Source organism: Pseudonaja textilis, chromosome 2 (assembly GCF_049901715.1).
Source record: "Pseudonaja textilis isolate UNSWEBS1 chromosome 2, rPseTex1.2, whole genome shotgun sequence".
Classification (NCBI taxonomy): Eukaryota; Metazoa; Chordata; class Lepidosauria; order Squamata; family Elapidae; genus Pseudonaja; species Pseudonaja textilis.
Genome location: NC_141991.1, coordinates 119,696,224 through 119,714,232, shown reverse-complemented (window position 1 = coordinate 119,714,232; position 18,009 = coordinate 119,696,224). Strand labels below are relative to the sequence as shown.

The 18,009-nt window shown below is 37.3% G+C and overlaps 1 protein-coding gene across 11 annotated transcripts in view; it reads left to right on the top strand.

The window, feature by feature from the left end:
• Positions 1–18,009, top strand: part of HELZ (helicase with zinc finger) — a 120,530-nt gene that overhangs the window by 22,002 nt on the left and 80,519 nt on the right. For 6 of the 11 annotated variants that reach the window (XM_087925070.1, XM_026711122.2, XM_087925071.1 and 3 more), the window contains 5 exons: positions 5,958–5,994; positions 8,278–8,402; positions 13,261–13,317; positions 14,044–14,095; positions 15,163–15,238. In XM_087925070.1, the coding sequence (XP_087781196.1) occupies positions 8,388–8,402; positions 13,261–13,317; positions 14,044–14,095; positions 15,163–15,238 (200 nt within the window). In that variant the 5' untranslated portion in view covers positions 5,958–5,994; positions 8,278–8,387. Of the gene's footprint in view, positions 1–5,957; positions 5,995–8,277; positions 8,403–13,257; positions 13,318–14,043; positions 14,096–15,162; positions 15,239–18,009 lie in introns of all 11 variants that reach the window. The other 5 variants (XM_087925067.1, XM_026711121.2, XM_087925069.1 and 2 more) reach the window with 1 other exon arrangement.

Here is an 18,009-nt window from a genome sequence, read left to right as displayed (position 1 = left end):
TTACTAACTTAAGAATTATATCTGACAACTCTTTTTTAAATATTAGGATTTAGCTTTAATTAAGGAAGTCCAAGTGTCAAGGTCTTGGACAACAAAAAACAAGATTCTCATAAAACTTTAATTGGATTTATTGAAAGGCAAAATGCAATAACTTACAGAAATCTTGATAATTAGATACTCCATTTTAATGCTATATTTGCTATGGCAAGGCCTTTCTAATTTCTTGTTTGCAAAGTGTTTCATGGATGGGGAAGTGACCTACCTTTTTCCTGATAATGGAGCAATATGCAGACCTTCTATGAAGTAATGATTTGCAAATTGTTATCTGTTTACTTTGGCTCTGAGAAAGACATAACAAAGTTGGGAGATGGATCAAATTACTGGTTATTCGCCCCCCCTCCCATTTATTAACTCTTAATACATCTATGCAATTCACCTCTAAAATTTTAAGTTCAGTGCATTCAGGTGATAAGATACATCTGCTAGAAAAGCAAGATCGCCCATAGAAGTAGTTATGGATGGTTGCATAATCAGCCAGATGTTTAGACTGGATTTGGCATTTTTGTCTACCTATCAAGTCCATTGTTGTTTAATTAAATATTAAAGGTATTGTCACTGGAGATGCTCCAGATGTATCTTTGCTTTCTTCTGTCATTCTCCAGCATGCCTTTGGGATAATACACACATATGGGTTGAATCTGCCTTTCTGCCCAGAGACTTAGGCATCAATCTTTGCCACACCTCTTCCTGTTGGGGCAGGAAGCCCCCTAGCCCCAGTCACGACTCAGTCTTGGCTCTATAGAGATGTGGCAAAGTTTGGCTCCAACAATTTCAGCAGGAAGCAGCAGTTTAAAGTGTGGATTCTCCCAAAGGTTTGCAACAACTCCCTCAAAGTATCCAAATCATCGTAAACAGGCAGCAATTGGAACTTTTGCCTGCTCTGTTTTTCACAGCCCCCCTGAACTACCAATTGAAGGTCTAACAGCCCAGGCAGTGAAGGGGGAGACCCAAAATGATCCCCCATCCCTGGGGGGGGGGGCGTGCTGAAGCTGCAATTGCCCCCAGCCAGTGGTGGGATTCAATTTTTTTTTACTACTGGTTCTGTGGGCGTGGCTTGGTGAGCCTGGCAGGGGAAGGATACCGTAAAATCTCCAGTCAGAGGTGATATTTGCCGGTTCTCTGAACAACTCAAAATTTCTGTTACCGGTTCTCCAGAACTGGTCAGAACCTGCTGAATACCACCTCTGCCCCCAGGGCATCATGGAGCTCCTAGGCTTAACCGGGTAGCTCCAGAGCAGCTGCTTTCGTTTTCAAGGTCTCCATCTGATTTTCAGGGCAGGCGGCAGCCATTTTGGCCGCATGGCAAGTTGTGCAGGCTATCCAGGAGACTGGTAGGGCTGCCACTGCCACAGCCCAGGGAAGGTTTCCGGGCCTGGAATTCCCCTTGGAGAGCAGCAGGATTGGAGGATTGAGAGAGCTCTCCTCCCTGCAATCTGGGCATTAGCAGCATGGCTGACCAAGGTAGCATGGAGCCCATGAGGGCAAAACGATCCAAGCAGAGTCCCAGGAAGGCCAGATCTGCAAGTAAGGAGGCTGCTAACAAGATAAAGGCCAAGACCCTTTATTCCAGAAAGCCCACAAGAGCAGAAGAAAGGAGGCAAAGTGCATTGGAAAAGCAGTTCTCCAGAGCTCAGAAACAAGCAGACCAGGAGAGGTATACTCCTTCCCACAAGCCAGGGCCTGTTAGCCCCCTCCCCCAGCAAGCTTTTTGCACAGGAGTTTCCTGCCGTTCCAGATGGTTAGTCACCAGAGGGAGATAGGGAGCAGGAATTTATCCCTCCTGCTGAGGAAATCCAAACTCAAAGAGATTTCCTTTTGACTGCATGCTTCCTAGTCCTGCAGATTTTCAGATCAGAGACAGGACTGGAACACCTGAGGCTACTTTTACTCCAACTGCAGTGGGGATGCGCTTACCAGATAGGGTGGCCCCTGAATTATCAGAGGATCTTAAGGCCCTTATTGCTCAGGCCATTTCTCATGGGGTAGCCTTCTCCCTGATGGGGAGGAACCAGTCTTCTTCCCCAAGATCAGATCCTCAGCCATTGCAATACCAGGCCTCCATGGGTTTTTCCAGGCACCAGAGGGAGGCTTCTCCAGCCCACTTCATTAGAAGCAGGGCATCTGGGATGGAGGAGGAAATTCAGGAGGAGCAGGGGTTCTCATCAGATGAGCACCTGTCATCTGATCCACCCCTGTTCACAGGTCTGTTTAGCCCAGGACTGTTTAAATCCCTCCTCCACAAGGCTAGGACCACTGCCCAAATCGATCCTCAGCCCCCTATACCAGCTGTTTCACCTGATACTCATGGGCCCAACAGCAGGGTTTTTCTGAACCTACAATTCTCCAACAGGAGATTCCTTGTCCCAAGAGGCAATGGGCACAGCCTGGATCCTTCCCCACTCCGGAGGGCAATGATAAAAATTCACTTAGCTCTCAAACACTTCCAAAGCACAGTGACCGGCCAACATGTACTGATTCTAACAGACAACGTGGCGGCCAAAGGACGCATTGTTTTTCATTTTCATGAAGAAATTACTTCTCTTTCTAAGGCAAATATCTTCAGCACTCATACATCTATGAAAATAATACAGGTAGTCCTTGACTTACAACAGTTCTCTTAATGACCATTCAAAGTTACAATGGCACTGATTACAAGTGACTTATGACCATTTTTCACACTTATGACCATCCCAGCATCCCCATGGTCAAGTGATTTATATTTGGATGCTTGGCAAGTGGTTCATATTTACTATAGCTGCAGTATCCTGGGGTCATGTTTTACAACCATCTGACAAGCAAAGTCAATGGGGAAGCCAGGTTCACTTAACAACCGTGTTACTAGTTTAACAACTGCTGCGATTCACTTAACAAATGTGGCAAGAAAAGTCATAAAACGGGGCAAAACTCACTTCACAAATTTCTTACTTAGCCAGATAAATTTTGGACTCAGTTGTGGTCGTAAGTTGAGGACTGCCTTTAGTTCAATAACTCTGTGTCTGGGATGTAAAAAGCGCAGGTAGCACCTCAATGGCTATTCCCCACTCTTCTTCCCCGACATAAAGAGGCTGGCCTGGAAATCGTGACTTTATTTCTGGGTAGGGGAAGGAAGGCTAATGTAGAGAGGTAGAAGGTGGGACGATGGCTGTTTTGCCAGGCTTATTCTCCCCAGTCAAGTTGATTTTCCCTGCTCAGGACTCTCGAAAGAGAGAGGTAGTGAAGACTGCCATCAAAATACTTGCGGGACTGCAGTTGTCTCTGACAAGTTGTGCTATCAGGATATAAATACAGAGAGCCAGGGCACTGGCCTTGAAGTAAATCTTCAGAAAGCATTTCATAAACAACAAGGACAGAAGCATTCTTTCGGTTCAGGAAAGGAAAATATTATTACAAAGAGAATCAGGGGGAGTCCGCTCTGCTCACTGAAGAATAGGAGAGAAAAGCCGCAGATAAAAGCACAATCAGATTTGAAAGATTCTGTCACTTTAGCCAGCCTTGATGAAGCATAGGTAATCCTCAATTTACAACCATTGATTTAGTGACCATGTTAGCTTGATTTGTTATTAAGAATTGGAAAAGTACAGATGACTTCAGTGGCTTTGCTTTTTTACTTGCCATGGTTTTAATTGAGTTCTTGAACTGATTTACCTATTAGTCTGATACGTCATAGCAGGTCATCTGCTTCCCAAATTGTACAAGTGTGTAATTAAATGGTACTATACACACTTCCTTATACAGAACTAAATTTGGATTATTTCTGAGCTATTTACCCACTGATAAACTTCTTTCACAGCTGGGAAGAACACGTAATATTTATATTAGTGTCAGTGAGCTAAATGCTTCTTTGTTTATGCACCTGTTCATCTTCAGGCAATAATACCTTCCATTCCCAGGACACACTGTGACTCCTGTGGAATAATAGAAACTATTTTCTGGGTTTGCTTTTGTTTTGTTTTTTTATCAGTTCTTTTAAGTGCTTTCCCCACTATTTTCAGTTAATAGTAATAATCTCCTACCCACTAACCACTGAACACATCCCAGTGCTTACAGGTTGGGCTTAGGAAAAGCCTGTTTTGAAGAAAAAGAACAAAACAGGAGATGTTGCCTAGTCTGTCTTTTGCCATTGCAGAAATCTGGTCCATTGGGATAGACACGTTTGACCATGTTGACTCTTGATCTTCCAACCTTGGTAGGCAGGCAGTTTAATTTTCTAGCAGTGATGGCTGCAGATCATATTCAGTGTCTAACTTTCGTAGCCCGCCTTCTCTTTTCTGTTTTTGTACTTTCCTAATGGAGACCTGCAGCAAAAACAACAACAACAAGGAATAATAGAAGCATCTGCTGCTTGTTACAAATAGTTGCCTGTTTAGTGCATGTCACTTCTTAAGATGCTGTTATGCTCCCAATAGATGGCCACTTCTGATTTGATAGTTTGTTTAGCCTGATGGTTTGTAGCTTCTGCAGCAGTTCTATTTCCCTCCAGTTATCCTACAGAAATGAATCAAATTGTACAATAATAGAAAAGCAATTACCTGTAAGTGAATCCACTGTAGTCTTATTTTTTTTCTTCCCAATAAAATTTCTTCTCATAATAAACTCCATCTCAATTGTTGTGTCTCATCATTACTTAAACATAGCTTAGTATTAGATAAACTTTTATTATATTCAGTGTAACATAAGACCATAAAGGACAAAAAAATCTAATTCCCCCATATACACTTCTTTCTTTTGACATCTGAAATAGATATATAAGTATTATGTATAATGCCAGCTTAAAACATGAGCCGTTAAAATCTGCTGAGTTTAATTTACCGTGGGTTTTTTTCTAACATGACATATAGTTGTACAAAGATTACAGTGGACCTTGGGGGTATTTTTATTCCTTATCTATCGTGACAAGTATACAACTTGAGTTGAAGGGTCATATCTGTTTTTATGTATGACATGTTGGCTGTGACACTTGCAATCTAAGTGTGGCCAAAGTCCATTTTGAGATAGGAGTTCCAGAGTTTTCAAAGTTAAAAATCCACCAATAAAAAGGTCATTTCTGATCAATATGAATATAAAATAGCTTTCAAATACCAATTGTATAGGTTTTATCTGTCCCAGTGTTTATCTGCCTTGTGTGGCTTCTAAGTAGAAAGATACAAACTACAGATCAAATAAACTGGACCTTTGATTTGTGACTTTCTCGCTACTTATTTTTATTGGTGGTATCTATAAGTATTTAAATTGAAAAGATGAAAAGAGTTTAGAAAAATACGTCCTTAGGAAAATGCATTTAAAATGTAAAATTCCTCATATAAATTTTATGTATCAATTCTGATGCCAAATACTTGGCTATACGTAAGTATTTCCATGTGATATCTTTGTGTCACTCCCAGTCCTCTTTGCCTTCCAGTGTTTCCTTATTGGGATCCTTTTGGTAGCTGAATTGTCTTACTTTTGGTTCACCTGCAATTTCAATGGGCCTGCTCTGAAGCTCATCTTCAGCTGGAGACCTGGAGAATTATGCCATTTTTTCATTAAGGGGAACTGTTTGGTCTTATCCTTCCTCACTTTAATGCATTAAACTCTGAGTTACAGTCACCCAAGGAAATGCTGACCACGTAGCTTCTTTTTGGCAACCAAGACAAAATGAGGTGGCAAACTGACAAGATATAGTTAGTTTTTAATTTTCTCTTCACATCTGTAAAAAAAGAACCTGCTTGGATTGTTTTTCTCACTGAGTGAATTTTGGTTGCTATAGGAGCTGTCGCAGCTTGGGTTCCTGATTATGTTTATAGCTGTGAAATTCTGAATAAATCAAAATTTCTGATGAAAATAATTTTAATTATTTAAAAAACACAGACCTACTGGTTATAAATTAATGGCTAACCATTCTTTTTCCTTTTTCACAGAAAAACTATGGAAAGGCAGATGAAGACTGTAGGCATGGTATGAACATTACATTGTTTCTTCAAATTTCTAAACATTAAGAAATGATTCTGCATTTAATCTGCAACTGAAATAGAATTATGGGTCTTGTCTGAAATGCTTGCTTGAACTACATTTCTGCCCCGGGCTCAGATTTCTTTTATCTGACCATTGTTTTCATAGTAGTTCTTCCTGTTCCTCAGACTTATTCTTTCTACTCATTACAATAATTGACACTTGCACAGATGGAGGTAATCTGTTAGAAATAATATTGTTAACAGAATGAAATAAAAATAGATGTTAAATACAAGACTAAGCCTGATTATTAAAGACCATTCTTGCTTTAATGTGCTATTTCCTATGCACTTAAATACCATTAATCCCCCCAAAATATTATTGTAAAATAATAATTAATAAGTGTTACTATGCAAGATTGTCCCTTCTGAGATTTATAAAATGTGCAGTTTAAATTAATTTTTGTTATTTGCTACTAGAAAGGAAACAAATATGAGATATAATCTATTATTTGTGTTCAAATCTCTATTTTTAGACAGGGGAAATTAGTCTTCATTTCTTATTTCATTTAATCCTAGATGTAATTGATATCTGTAGCACCTATAATTGCTTGTTCTTTAAAAATTATGGATAGTTTTTCTAAACTAGAGATACATGAATGCACTTTATCTAAATTAAAGTTTGTATAGTTTTTTCTCTACTAAAGGGATATATTTTTTCTGAACTGAGGTCTGCAATTTGTCTTTGAATAATAGTGTATACGGAGCCACTCTCTTACCAAGAAGTGGGTGAATAAGTAATAAGGGCTCTGTTTCTGGAAATAAAAATTGGGAAAGGTCAGATTGAATGATAGATGACCAGATTAGCTGTTTTTGAGAAGAAGAATGTTGATGAATGATGGAAGAAAGTCTGTGGAGCCATTGGAGACACAAGGCTCAGGAGAGAACCAGGCCATGGTTTTAACTTAGATGTCTGTAGGCAGAAGAAGGAGTGCATATACAGGTAGTCCTTGACTTATGATCACAATTGAGCCCAAAATTTCCATTCCTAAGCAAGTTAGTTGTTGAGTGAGTTTTGCCCCATTTTACGATCTTTCTAGCCACAGTTGTTAAGTGAATCACTGCAGTTGTTAAATTTGTAACAACGTTGTTAAATGAGTCTGGTTTTCCCATTGACTTTGTTCATCAAAAGGTCGCAGAAGGTGATTACATGACCCTGGGACACAGCAACAATCATAAGTACATGCCAATTATCTGAATTTTGATCATATGACCATGGGAATGCTGCAACAATTGTAAGTGTGAAAAATGGTCATAGTCACTTCTTTCAGTGCCACTGTATTTTTGAACAGTCACTAAACAAATGATTGTAAGTTGAGGACTACCTGTACACATCTGTGGTTAGTACATGTATTTCAGCAGATTCTTTACATTCATGTAAAGGTTATTAACATTAATTCTCTCCATCTTATGCCATTACATGTAAAAGTGCCTCAATTAGACTAGGAAAAAGTATTCTATTAGATTCATTACAAGTTCTCTCTCCAAAACTTGATTGTAGTGGGAAAAAGAGGTCTAAGCCAGTCCACTTCAAAGGCAATGCTCATAATATTCCCCTTCCAGGTTCAGACTTTCAAGAAGTCTTTATTCTTACAAATGAACACTAACAGTCAAGTCTGTGCATGTAGAGGCCACAGGCCATATTAAGTGCTGCGTTGGATTTAATTGCTTGTATTTGTGGATATCACTTGGTCTAAAATGCGTATTTATGTAAGAGTATTTTCATTCTAAATTGGTTATCTTCTTTAATTTGAATGAATAATGGATAGTGAATTATGTGAAGTGTCATGGCCTCAAAAGGCGATCCAATTAATATAATCCAGGATTCATATTTCCAAACTGTAAACATTGGGCTTTCATGTTTAGTAACTCTTCATACATATCATTAGATTAGCTATGAAAAGACGTGAGTAAATATTTGAATCACTTCCTTATTTTTCCAAAATGTGTAACTGGGAACAACTCCGTAGTCTCCGTGCACTTAGTAGTCAATAGTGGCTTCAGATGCACCATAATATTTGTGGCCACCTAGATACTTTTTGGGAGATGGGTAAATTCATAAGAGACAGATGAAGTCAACTGTCTCGTATATTCCTAAAATTCCTATCAGGAAAATTAAATTTTACATTATTAAAAGGGCGATATTGCACTTTAGTTGGCTGATGTGGCAGAGGAATTTTATATTTCTATATAATACGGCAAATAATATGGAACCTGCTTTTGATTGCAGTATTGGGAGAAGGACTGGACAGGGAAGGGGATACTTTCCGTGCAGTGCTTGGCTGCGTGCATCTTAAAGGGAAGCTACAGGCTGTTTCTAACGCTCTTTCTAACTCACTGATGGGTGAATCACTGGTAAGTGGCAATTGAATCTCATTACAGTTTTCAAAATACTAGACTTTAGAGTCATAGCAAGAAGACTTGTGTCAACCTGCTAATGCCTTGTATTAAAATATTAACATATTTTCATCTTTATATATGAAGAAGCAGGAACCCTAGTTTTGTTCATGAGTTTGTGCTAGCAGACTAGCAGTTGTATCATGTGATACAGGCATGGATTTTAAATGCTCTCAAGTAATTTTCCCAGTATGCTAATTAGTAGAACAGAGACATACGCTTTTCCATTTTTATTGCTGTATTTTTGTGTTTTGAGAGCTGGGTGGAAATAGGTTGCAAGTTTTTTCTTGAGTTTATTTTCAGAAAGAAACAGGTGACTTAACCATCAGCTTGCTTCTATTGTGACCACTATAGTAGGGCAGCCATAATTAGACTGATAAAGCTGACTGATTGATAATGCCAGCAAAGAGACATAGTTAGTGGTGGGATTCAGCTGGTTTGCACCGGTAAATTACCCCTCCCCCGCTGTCAAAATGGAAACTGGGTGCTGCATTGCACTGCCATGGAGAAATGGGCAACAGAGTGGCTGGCATGAGGGAAGGACAAGGCCGCTTTCCTTCTTTCTTCTCCCTGCTCCTCCTCCTTCCCTTGTGCTGGCCACTCTGTAGCCTGTTTCTCCATTGCAGCACAGTGCCCAGGATCCACTTTGATAGCGCGTGGTGGTGGTAATTAAACTGCTGGTTCACCCAGGGTCTGGTTGGCCATCGCGGGAGGCTCGTCTCGCATGTGCGGCAGACTTGGAGGACAGGGATGGGCCATACTTCCCACGGCAGACAACCTGAGCTCAGGTGAACTAGTTGTTAAATTTTTTGAATCCTACCACTGCTTATAGTGTTATGTAGACCTTTGCTGGCATCTTGTGGTTAGCCAGAGTTTTGCAGCCCAGACAAAGCAGATGTAGGCTAGAATATGATTTATTTATAGCAGAGGTGTCAAACTGGTGGTCTACAGGCCAGATGCATCACCCCAGGCCACACCTATTCTTGCTCCACAAAGGCAACAAATGTTGCGATATGCCATGTGACGCGATTGAGTTTGATTTATAGCATCAATCCCTACCTGATCTCACCCTACCCCACCTACCCTTCCCTATAAAAACTTTTGAAGTCTGGCTTGCTGCAATTTCAAGTGCTAAAATTCAACATATTTTCAAAAACAGTTTTTAAATCCTAGTAGATTTCAGAATCTTCTTATAAAATAAGACTGATCAGTAGTTAAAGTTACCACTTTGTTCCGAAGGAGGCGAACAAAGTAGGGCAATGGTAGGGAATATTTTGGAGTGGGAGGAGGCAATGAGGGGGCTGTTGACTCTTTCAGAGTGTAAGCCTCCATTCTTTTGATGTGTATAGTTTATTTGAGTTCTCTTTTTTTGGTTTGCTCTTGGCTTTTCTCTCCATTAAACTCCTGAAAAGCATTAATTTACTTTTTGTGAAATTGCAAATATGAGCCTCATACATATTCTTGTGTGCAATTTCTTGGCCACATTCCTTTTAATTTGCATCTCTGAAGGCAAGCAGAAATCTACTTTTTCGTATGCGGTGTAGTTGATTTCTCTTAATTTGTTCCAAGTTTCTTTTTTAATCAATTCCAAAGAGTTCCTCAATCTTCCAAAATAATTTTTTATGTGAAGGAGGTAAAATATCTCAAAATGGAAGAGAAGAAATCAGATAGCTGAGTGATGTACTACTCAGATTCTTTTGCTTTCTCTAGATTCTAAACTGCAATTCGGGATTTAAATAACATTATTTATGCATTTTATCTGACTCAATTGGGACCATTTATGTTAAGAACTTAAGGAAGTATATCCAAAGGTGATATTAAGTATGTTTGAATTTCTGTTTATATAATCAGAATCTTAAATTTGAACAGATTATATCTGCTTGTACATTAGGCTTAAGGAAACATTTGCTAACAGAAAATACATGGTAAAAATGGATTTTATATAATAAGGATCACACTAATCTTATTATAATTGAATGTAGTTGTATAGAATGTATTAATATCAACAAATAATGCAGAATTGTGCTGCAGTGTAACACATTACAAAGGTATTAGCCTGAGAGAGTGTTAAAATGCCAGCTGAATGGTTGTATGTTGGTTTGACTGGAAAGTTTATGGCTTGTATCACTGTTTTATTTTGTTTTTTTCCATTTAATAAATTACCTGATATTACCTGACACTAGTCACTTTCATACATAGAAGACACTTTGATTATTCCTGACAGAAATCAGTACAAATGTACGGGGCACTAGCAGACCATGTTTGTGTTTATCTGTTTATAAAGCATTAGGACCATAAATAATCCAGTCTCCAAATCAAGTCATTGATTTGATTCAAGAAGTTGATTTCATTTGAATTGTTAATTCAGTAAGTCAAATGGATTCGATTTAGAAAAACATGTATATTCAGCAAATGGTGAATCTCCAAGTTGATTTAGACGTATGATTTGGTCGTATTACTCTTTAATCAAATCCCCATGCATCTCTATTAATCATGTTACATTGGCTGTGCTGATTAAAATTGAAGACCAAATTTGGCAAGTGATATTATTAGTATGGCTAAAGATCCATCTAGTTTCAGTTGGACTGCATTCATTTTTAATAACTGATAATCATAAGTTTCATAGAAGAGCATCATCAGTAAATTTAGTAATTGTGTGGTTTCTCCCTGAATGTCAATTATTTTCAGGGTTAGATAATGTTGGAAAGATTATCAAGCTGGGAACTTAACACATAAACTATGGGGATTTATTGATCTCTTAAGGAAACCCACAGAATTTTCCTTGCAAATTACTTGTCTTCAGTTATCTACTTGAAATACCTATGGGCACTTTCTGGGAACTTACATTAATGTCCTCCCCTTTGATATTTTTAGAGAGTATATAAAATGTATCCCAGAGATTATGTCCCTGAAACTAAGACACAAATAAACATATCCGTTAATGCTACAGATTTTTTTGCTGCTTCTCATTTAAGGCTTATCCAGCCTTTATTAACTAGTTTTCCAGGTGATAACTGATGATTTTTCTATGAATTGTTTGGTAAGAACTAGAGAGCAACTCTGTTACAATTTTTTTTGCCATTTTTGCACCTTGAACGTTGTATTTTTCAGTGTGTCTCAGAGAAGCAGATTGCTAATTATATTACCTGGGATATAGGAACTGATATTTACTAAACTTATTATTGGTACTGTGTTTTTGCTGTTAGTAATGTTGTTTAAGGATGTAATAAAATTACTTTGTATTGAATTAGCCATAGATAGTTGATCTTATTTTATTGTCATAATGAGAACATGCTTATTCTTGATTTAATATATATATAAATTCACTAACTCCAATTTGTCAACTTTGTGTGTGTGGTTTTGGCTAGCTTTCACAACAGATTAAGGTAAAATCAGATTATGGGATAAGTATTGTATTGATACAGGCTATGATAACAGAATATTGGAAACCTGACAGCCTATAGCAGGGGTGTCAAACTCTCGCCATCACAGCAACGTCACGTGATATATCAGGACTTTTTTCCTCTTCGCCAAACTGGGTGGGGGCAGGGCCAGCACATGACGCATCTGGCCTTTGGGCTGCGAATTTGACACCCCTGGCCTACAGTATCCCTTACATACCACAGAGGGTTCTGATGGAGCCAGGTCTGAGTTGTACATGTTGCTGAAACTATCTCTGCGTAGTTTCTCTAGGGTCATCTCTTAGATATTGGAAGCAGATGCAGAAGAGAAAATGTATTTGTGATAAATGCCCCATATGATACGTCACACTTTTGCCATAAGCTGTTTGCAAGTCCTTAATCCCTAATATCTCTAATATACATAAGAAATCAGTTCTCAAGCAATAGATTTTTTTTTTAAAAAAGTGGATAATGGCTCAATTTCAGTTAGTACCATCATGCTTGGAATGGGAAATACCTGTTTAATGACCAATTTCTTAATTAGGGAGACAAATTTTCTATATGGGGTAAAATTTGGAGCAATACACAGGTTGCTACAACATGATTCTACTATTGGGGGAGTAGTTTAGGTCAAAAGGGCTGCCAGGAGAATTTTCTTTCTTTTTTAATAGTACAGAACCATGGCCGAAACAGATTAATTTAATGGAAGCTCCTGGTTCAATTTTTAGCAAAGTTTCTCTACCTTTACCCAAATTTTATTTGTGGTTCATATTTGTACCTGCGCCAAAGCTTAGGCTTTCTTCAGCAGTCAATGTTCGGATTGATATTTATTTGTACTAGAAATTGTGAAGAATTGCAGAAGGCTTAACCATAGTGCAAACTGTATGTGACATGGCAAATCACAGTTGGCAGTGATTGCAAGCCTTTGCTTCCTTCCCAGTGAGCATTGAAGTGAAATCATTGCACAATAAGCGAAAAAGGACTACAGAAAGCAAAGTTAACTTGCATCATTTATCCTTGCAATCTTATCCACTGAGATGGCCCATGCAGACTTTTGCTTTGAAATATTCATGTATCATAAAGTTATTGCTAGTTTTTTTTTTAGATTTGTGACTGTCATTTCATGTTTGAAAGGTGCATTTTATGAAACAAAAGGGAGAAGTACTTTCAGCAAAGTAGAAAAACTGGCCTCTTTAATTAAATTGATAGGTTATATTTCAAACTGGTCTATAGTCATTCCAAAGCATTCAGACAAACGGTGTCGTAGAAAAAAACACTAAAAAATTGTCTGCATCTCTTAAAACTAAATTTCTTACATGTGACCATGAAAAAAATCTGATAGAAAAAACGTTTCAGTTTTTATTTTTGTAATAGATAACAAATAAGAAGAATGTGACAATATTCTTTCTTAGCAGAATGGGATGGTAACTAAAGATCTGACGAGGCTGAAAAACCTTCTTGTTGAAACAGAGGTAAGAATATCTCTCTTCCTGAAATAAAGGAATTGGTTTTTGTATCAGACACAGTTTTTGTTTTCCCAATTTGAAGGTGACTGCCATAATTTAAGGAGCATTTTTAATATCCTCTTTTATCTGTTGTTTTATAGCCATTATTCTCTGTGGCCTACTTTACATTTTATAGTGCAATTGAGTAATGGTATTCTTGATTTGGGTTTATATTTTTAACGTTTAAATATTGCTGAAACAAACCTATACTGGCCTTAGTGTCATCTGCCCATTTCTTTTCTGCCTTTATAGGAATAAGGATATCAGAAACATGTGATATGTGCAAATAAGAGCTGCCTGTAATGTTTAATGAAGGATTTAAAGTGTTGGTAAATAAGCTGGCATTATAAAATATGATCCAAATAATGCTTGTTGGAAGTCACCATAGTTGAAATTAAAAGAGGGTTATAAGATAGCCCATAGTGGAAAATATTGCTTACAATTTCTAAAGGCACATCTCCTACTTATGATTTTCTCTGGAGAATTTTATTCTAATATCTGTCTTCTGTGATTAAATAGGTGATAACTAAAACAATGTCATTATAAAACACCAGGTTAATTCTTCAGAGTAATCTAGTTTAGCGTTCCTTCGTGGACATCTAGTCCACCATAGAAGTTGGATATTTTATTTATTTTTATAGACATAGTAAATAGAAGCATATTTGAAATTGATTTTGATCTTTATGATTGCAGGCAGCAGCTTGTAAAATACCCTCGGTACATCATGTGGAAGAGGTGGAAGAAGGTACGCATCAAAATATTAATGCCTTAATTTAAGTAAACTTTGGAATTGCTAATTAGTTGATAGAAAAAGCATGTTTGTCTTGCTATTCTGTATCAGACAAATTAAAGAAAAGATTAATTGGGTTAGGAACAAAATTAAAATTGACTCAGTTCTGAATTGCACTCACAGATGAGGGAATCCTTTGATTCTGAGGGAGGGCTTTGCAGGGTTTTCACCTGGAGTCATCAGAAAAGCTGGTTTCTCACTGGGGCTTCTTTGAATCTTAAAAGTAAGGTTTGAAATGTTACCATTAGATGATTTTGCATATGTGAGAAATAATCAGAACGTTTCCTTAATTTGTTGGTGTATTTATATTTACAGGCAGTCCTCGACATACAACCATTCATTTAGTGACCTTTCAAAGTTACAGTGGCACTGACAAAAGTGACTTATGACCGTTTCTCACACTTAACGACCATTACAAAATCTCCACGGTCACATGATCAAAGTTTGAAAGCTTGGCAACTGGCTTATATTTATGATGGTTGCAGTATGCTGGAGTCAAGTGATCCCCTTTTGCAGTCTTTTGACAAGCAAAATCACCAGGGAAGCCAGATTCAATTTACAAACCATTTTAATAACTTAACTGCAGGGATTCACTTTTCAACCGTGGCAAGAAAGGTCATCACATGGGGCAAAACTCATTTAACAACTGTCTCACTTAGCAACAGAAACTTTGGACTCAATTATGGCCATAAGTCGAGGACTAACTGTATTTAAAACAATATTTCTCTTTTTTTCTATGAAATGAGTTCAAAAACGTTTATTTAAAAACTAATAAAATGCATAATGTCTCAATGTTTAATAGATATTCAGAATATACGAAGCTAAAACGATTTCTTTAGTGTAGATAGGAAATAAAAGCAACATAGAAAAATAAATGGTTTTTAATATGGTTTCCAATCCAGAGCAATTAAGTGGTAATCTTCCCTATTTTTGGAATTAGGTTCTGTATATTGTAAAATTTGTGGAAATTGTGCCCTAACCCTAACCAGAAAAATAACTTGCATTTTATCATCATGTGGCAGGATGTCATGATGGCTGGCAATTTCGCCCCCCACCCCGGGGAGTCACAAGTAGTGAAGAATACACATTATGCAAAAGGTAAAATAATGCATTTTTCCATATTTCTCAGTTTGAAAGCATTAGTAATGGAGAGAGATGGTTTGATATTTGGGAAACGTTTTTTAAAGATATCAGATATTCTTTGATCTTGTATTCATTTTCTGATATATAAGCATCATTCAGGAAGTAAGAAAGGTATTTGTGAATGAATAAAAAAGAACAAAGTCAGGGAGGGATATTCCCATTCAAGTATAGGATGTAGTTTTGGATGAACTTAGTGTATTGTTAATATATAGGATAGTAAAAATGAAATGTACTGTATAGGAAGGGGAGACAGGATTTGGCAGCAGAACACTTGGAAAATATTTAGGGTCTATGTGCTATGTGCACAATGGGAGCATAATGTGGGCTACCTTAACAGACACAACTGAGTTCTGGTAACAGGAGGAAATACTTCTATTTACTTTGCACTTATTGGGTGACCCTCTACATTGTCTTCGGCCTGCATTTTAAAAATGCCTTGAAAAGTTGGAGCAGGTTCAGAGAAGTCCCACCGGGTTGAGAGGTTTGAAAAGTAAGCCCTATCAAGGATGATTAAAAGAGCTGGGCGCATGTCCTTGACAGAAAAAGAGACCAATGGGAATTCTGATGGTTTATAAATATTTTAAATACTCTTATGTCCAAGGGGGATGCACCTGTTAAATCTGAGGGGAGGACAATGATCAACAGGTTGAAATCTAAAACAAGGATTTCTTCTGAAAATTAGGAGGAATTTTCATATAATAAAAACCATGAAGCACTAAAATAGTCTGCCTAGAACAGCGATCATTTCTTATTGAAGATTTTCAAAGGCACTAAAAAGCCACATGGCAAGGTTAGGTTAGTAGATTTCTTTATGGAGGAAAGTGGAGTAGATAACTAGTAAGACCCATTTCTACTCATACATCTTAAGCACACATAAAATCTACTGTTCTAGGGTTAGAGAACTTCCAAGATGAAATTTTCTGGAATACCCTGTTTTTCTTCTGGGCCATGTCTGTTTTAGAATAGGTCTCTAGAAGTGACTTCCTAGAATTGCAGGCACCAACCATCCATACTTTTTTAAAATTTACTATTCCTCATCCTTGAGAGAAAGTTTTGACTAGACACAATGGGGGAATTGTTTAATATTTTTCACTGACCTTGTGTTGGAGTCTCTCCACTATCTTTCAGTGTTTTGGTAACTGTTATGGCTATGAACCAGCCATTGATTTCAACAATTAATGGATAAATATGTTTTAAATTCTTCTTTTGAAACCAATGTGACATAAAAGACTTTTGGCTGGTCTCATGACACTGTTTATCACATCAGTTTTCTTTTTTAATGTTAAGGAGCTGCAAAGTCAAATATGTGCTGCTGCCAGAAGGATGAAAGGCAGCGAGGAATTAGTTGAAATAGCTCCCTTTTTCGGGGGCCTTCTGAGTAAAGTTTCTTTTAATCTGTGTTTGAGATAATAAAAGGATTTTCTTTTATCCCCTTAATTAGTAAACTTAGAGGCATATTGGATGGTGATGGTATTTGGCCCTTCAATTAGTGCCTAGTGGCTTTGTGTGTGGTAATTCATATTTTTTATGCTTGTACCACACTGATTTGGTTTCCCTGCAGATGGTATCTTTCTCCTAGAATAAGCTGCAACCATCAAAAAAAACCTTTAGTGAAGAATGTAGCTCAGAGGCACGCATGTGCAATTATGGACACCACACATGATATCTCACTCTGATTGTTAGCCTTTGAGGGTTGCTGGATTTCTTTTTAAAGACACTCCTGTACCTTTAATAGCAGCCCAGTATGCAGAAACTAAACAGGGGAATCATTTCCTTGCATGGTAATAAAATGCCAGGATAATCTCTTGTTTAGTGTTTTTATGTCATAGTTTGCATTCCTCAACAAGGAATTGAATGATGGTCCATTCCTCCCCCCCCCATCCTCAAAATGCTCCAGCTAGTGACAGTTTGCCCCTTTTCCTGTAATAAGTGATTCTAAAAGGCTGGATTGTAACCTTATAAAGTTGTTAATGAAATGCTAAATATTGCTACCTGGTGTTAATTAAAGTATAACTATTGCTTCCCATTTTTATATTTACAAACTAATATTTAAGCTTGCTTCCAGTTCACTGATCATTTTTGTCTTACATTTTGAGAGTTCTCAGCTGTAATATCCAAATCTTCATTTAACCATGCATATTCATTTGCAGTTTAACACAACCTGAATTCTTCCCTGTAATTGCTTTGTTTGTAAGATCAACAGACTTTGTAGTGTCTGTTTAATTTGTAACTATCCGATTGATAAACCTATTTGATAGATGATAGATTTGCATAAGTATCCTGAAGTTTTAAAATGTTATTGTGGCTTGAGTTCAGAAGTCTGTATGAAGGTATTTTGTGATGATTTTAGAGAAATTCTCCCACCCCTCCATTCAGACGGTATATTTAAGTTGACTTGAAAACCAACACATATTTGAGCTTTTTAAAATGTATATTAAAAGTGTTATTTAATCGTTTTAAAACAAATCTGCATTTTCTCATTGTTACGATTTTATCTTGCCTTTTCACTAAAACTGCCTAATTATATCATTTAGAATTATAATTAAAACATAAATACATGAAAACAAAAAAGGACAGCAATATTCTTTATTTATAAATTATCCAAATTAAATGAATCACTTTTACTCGGTGACAAATGTATTATAACTCCCATATAAGGCATAAAGAAATGGCAATATAGCAGTGCCTGAAGACCTAGCAATTAACTCCTGGGTTCTTAGAATCCC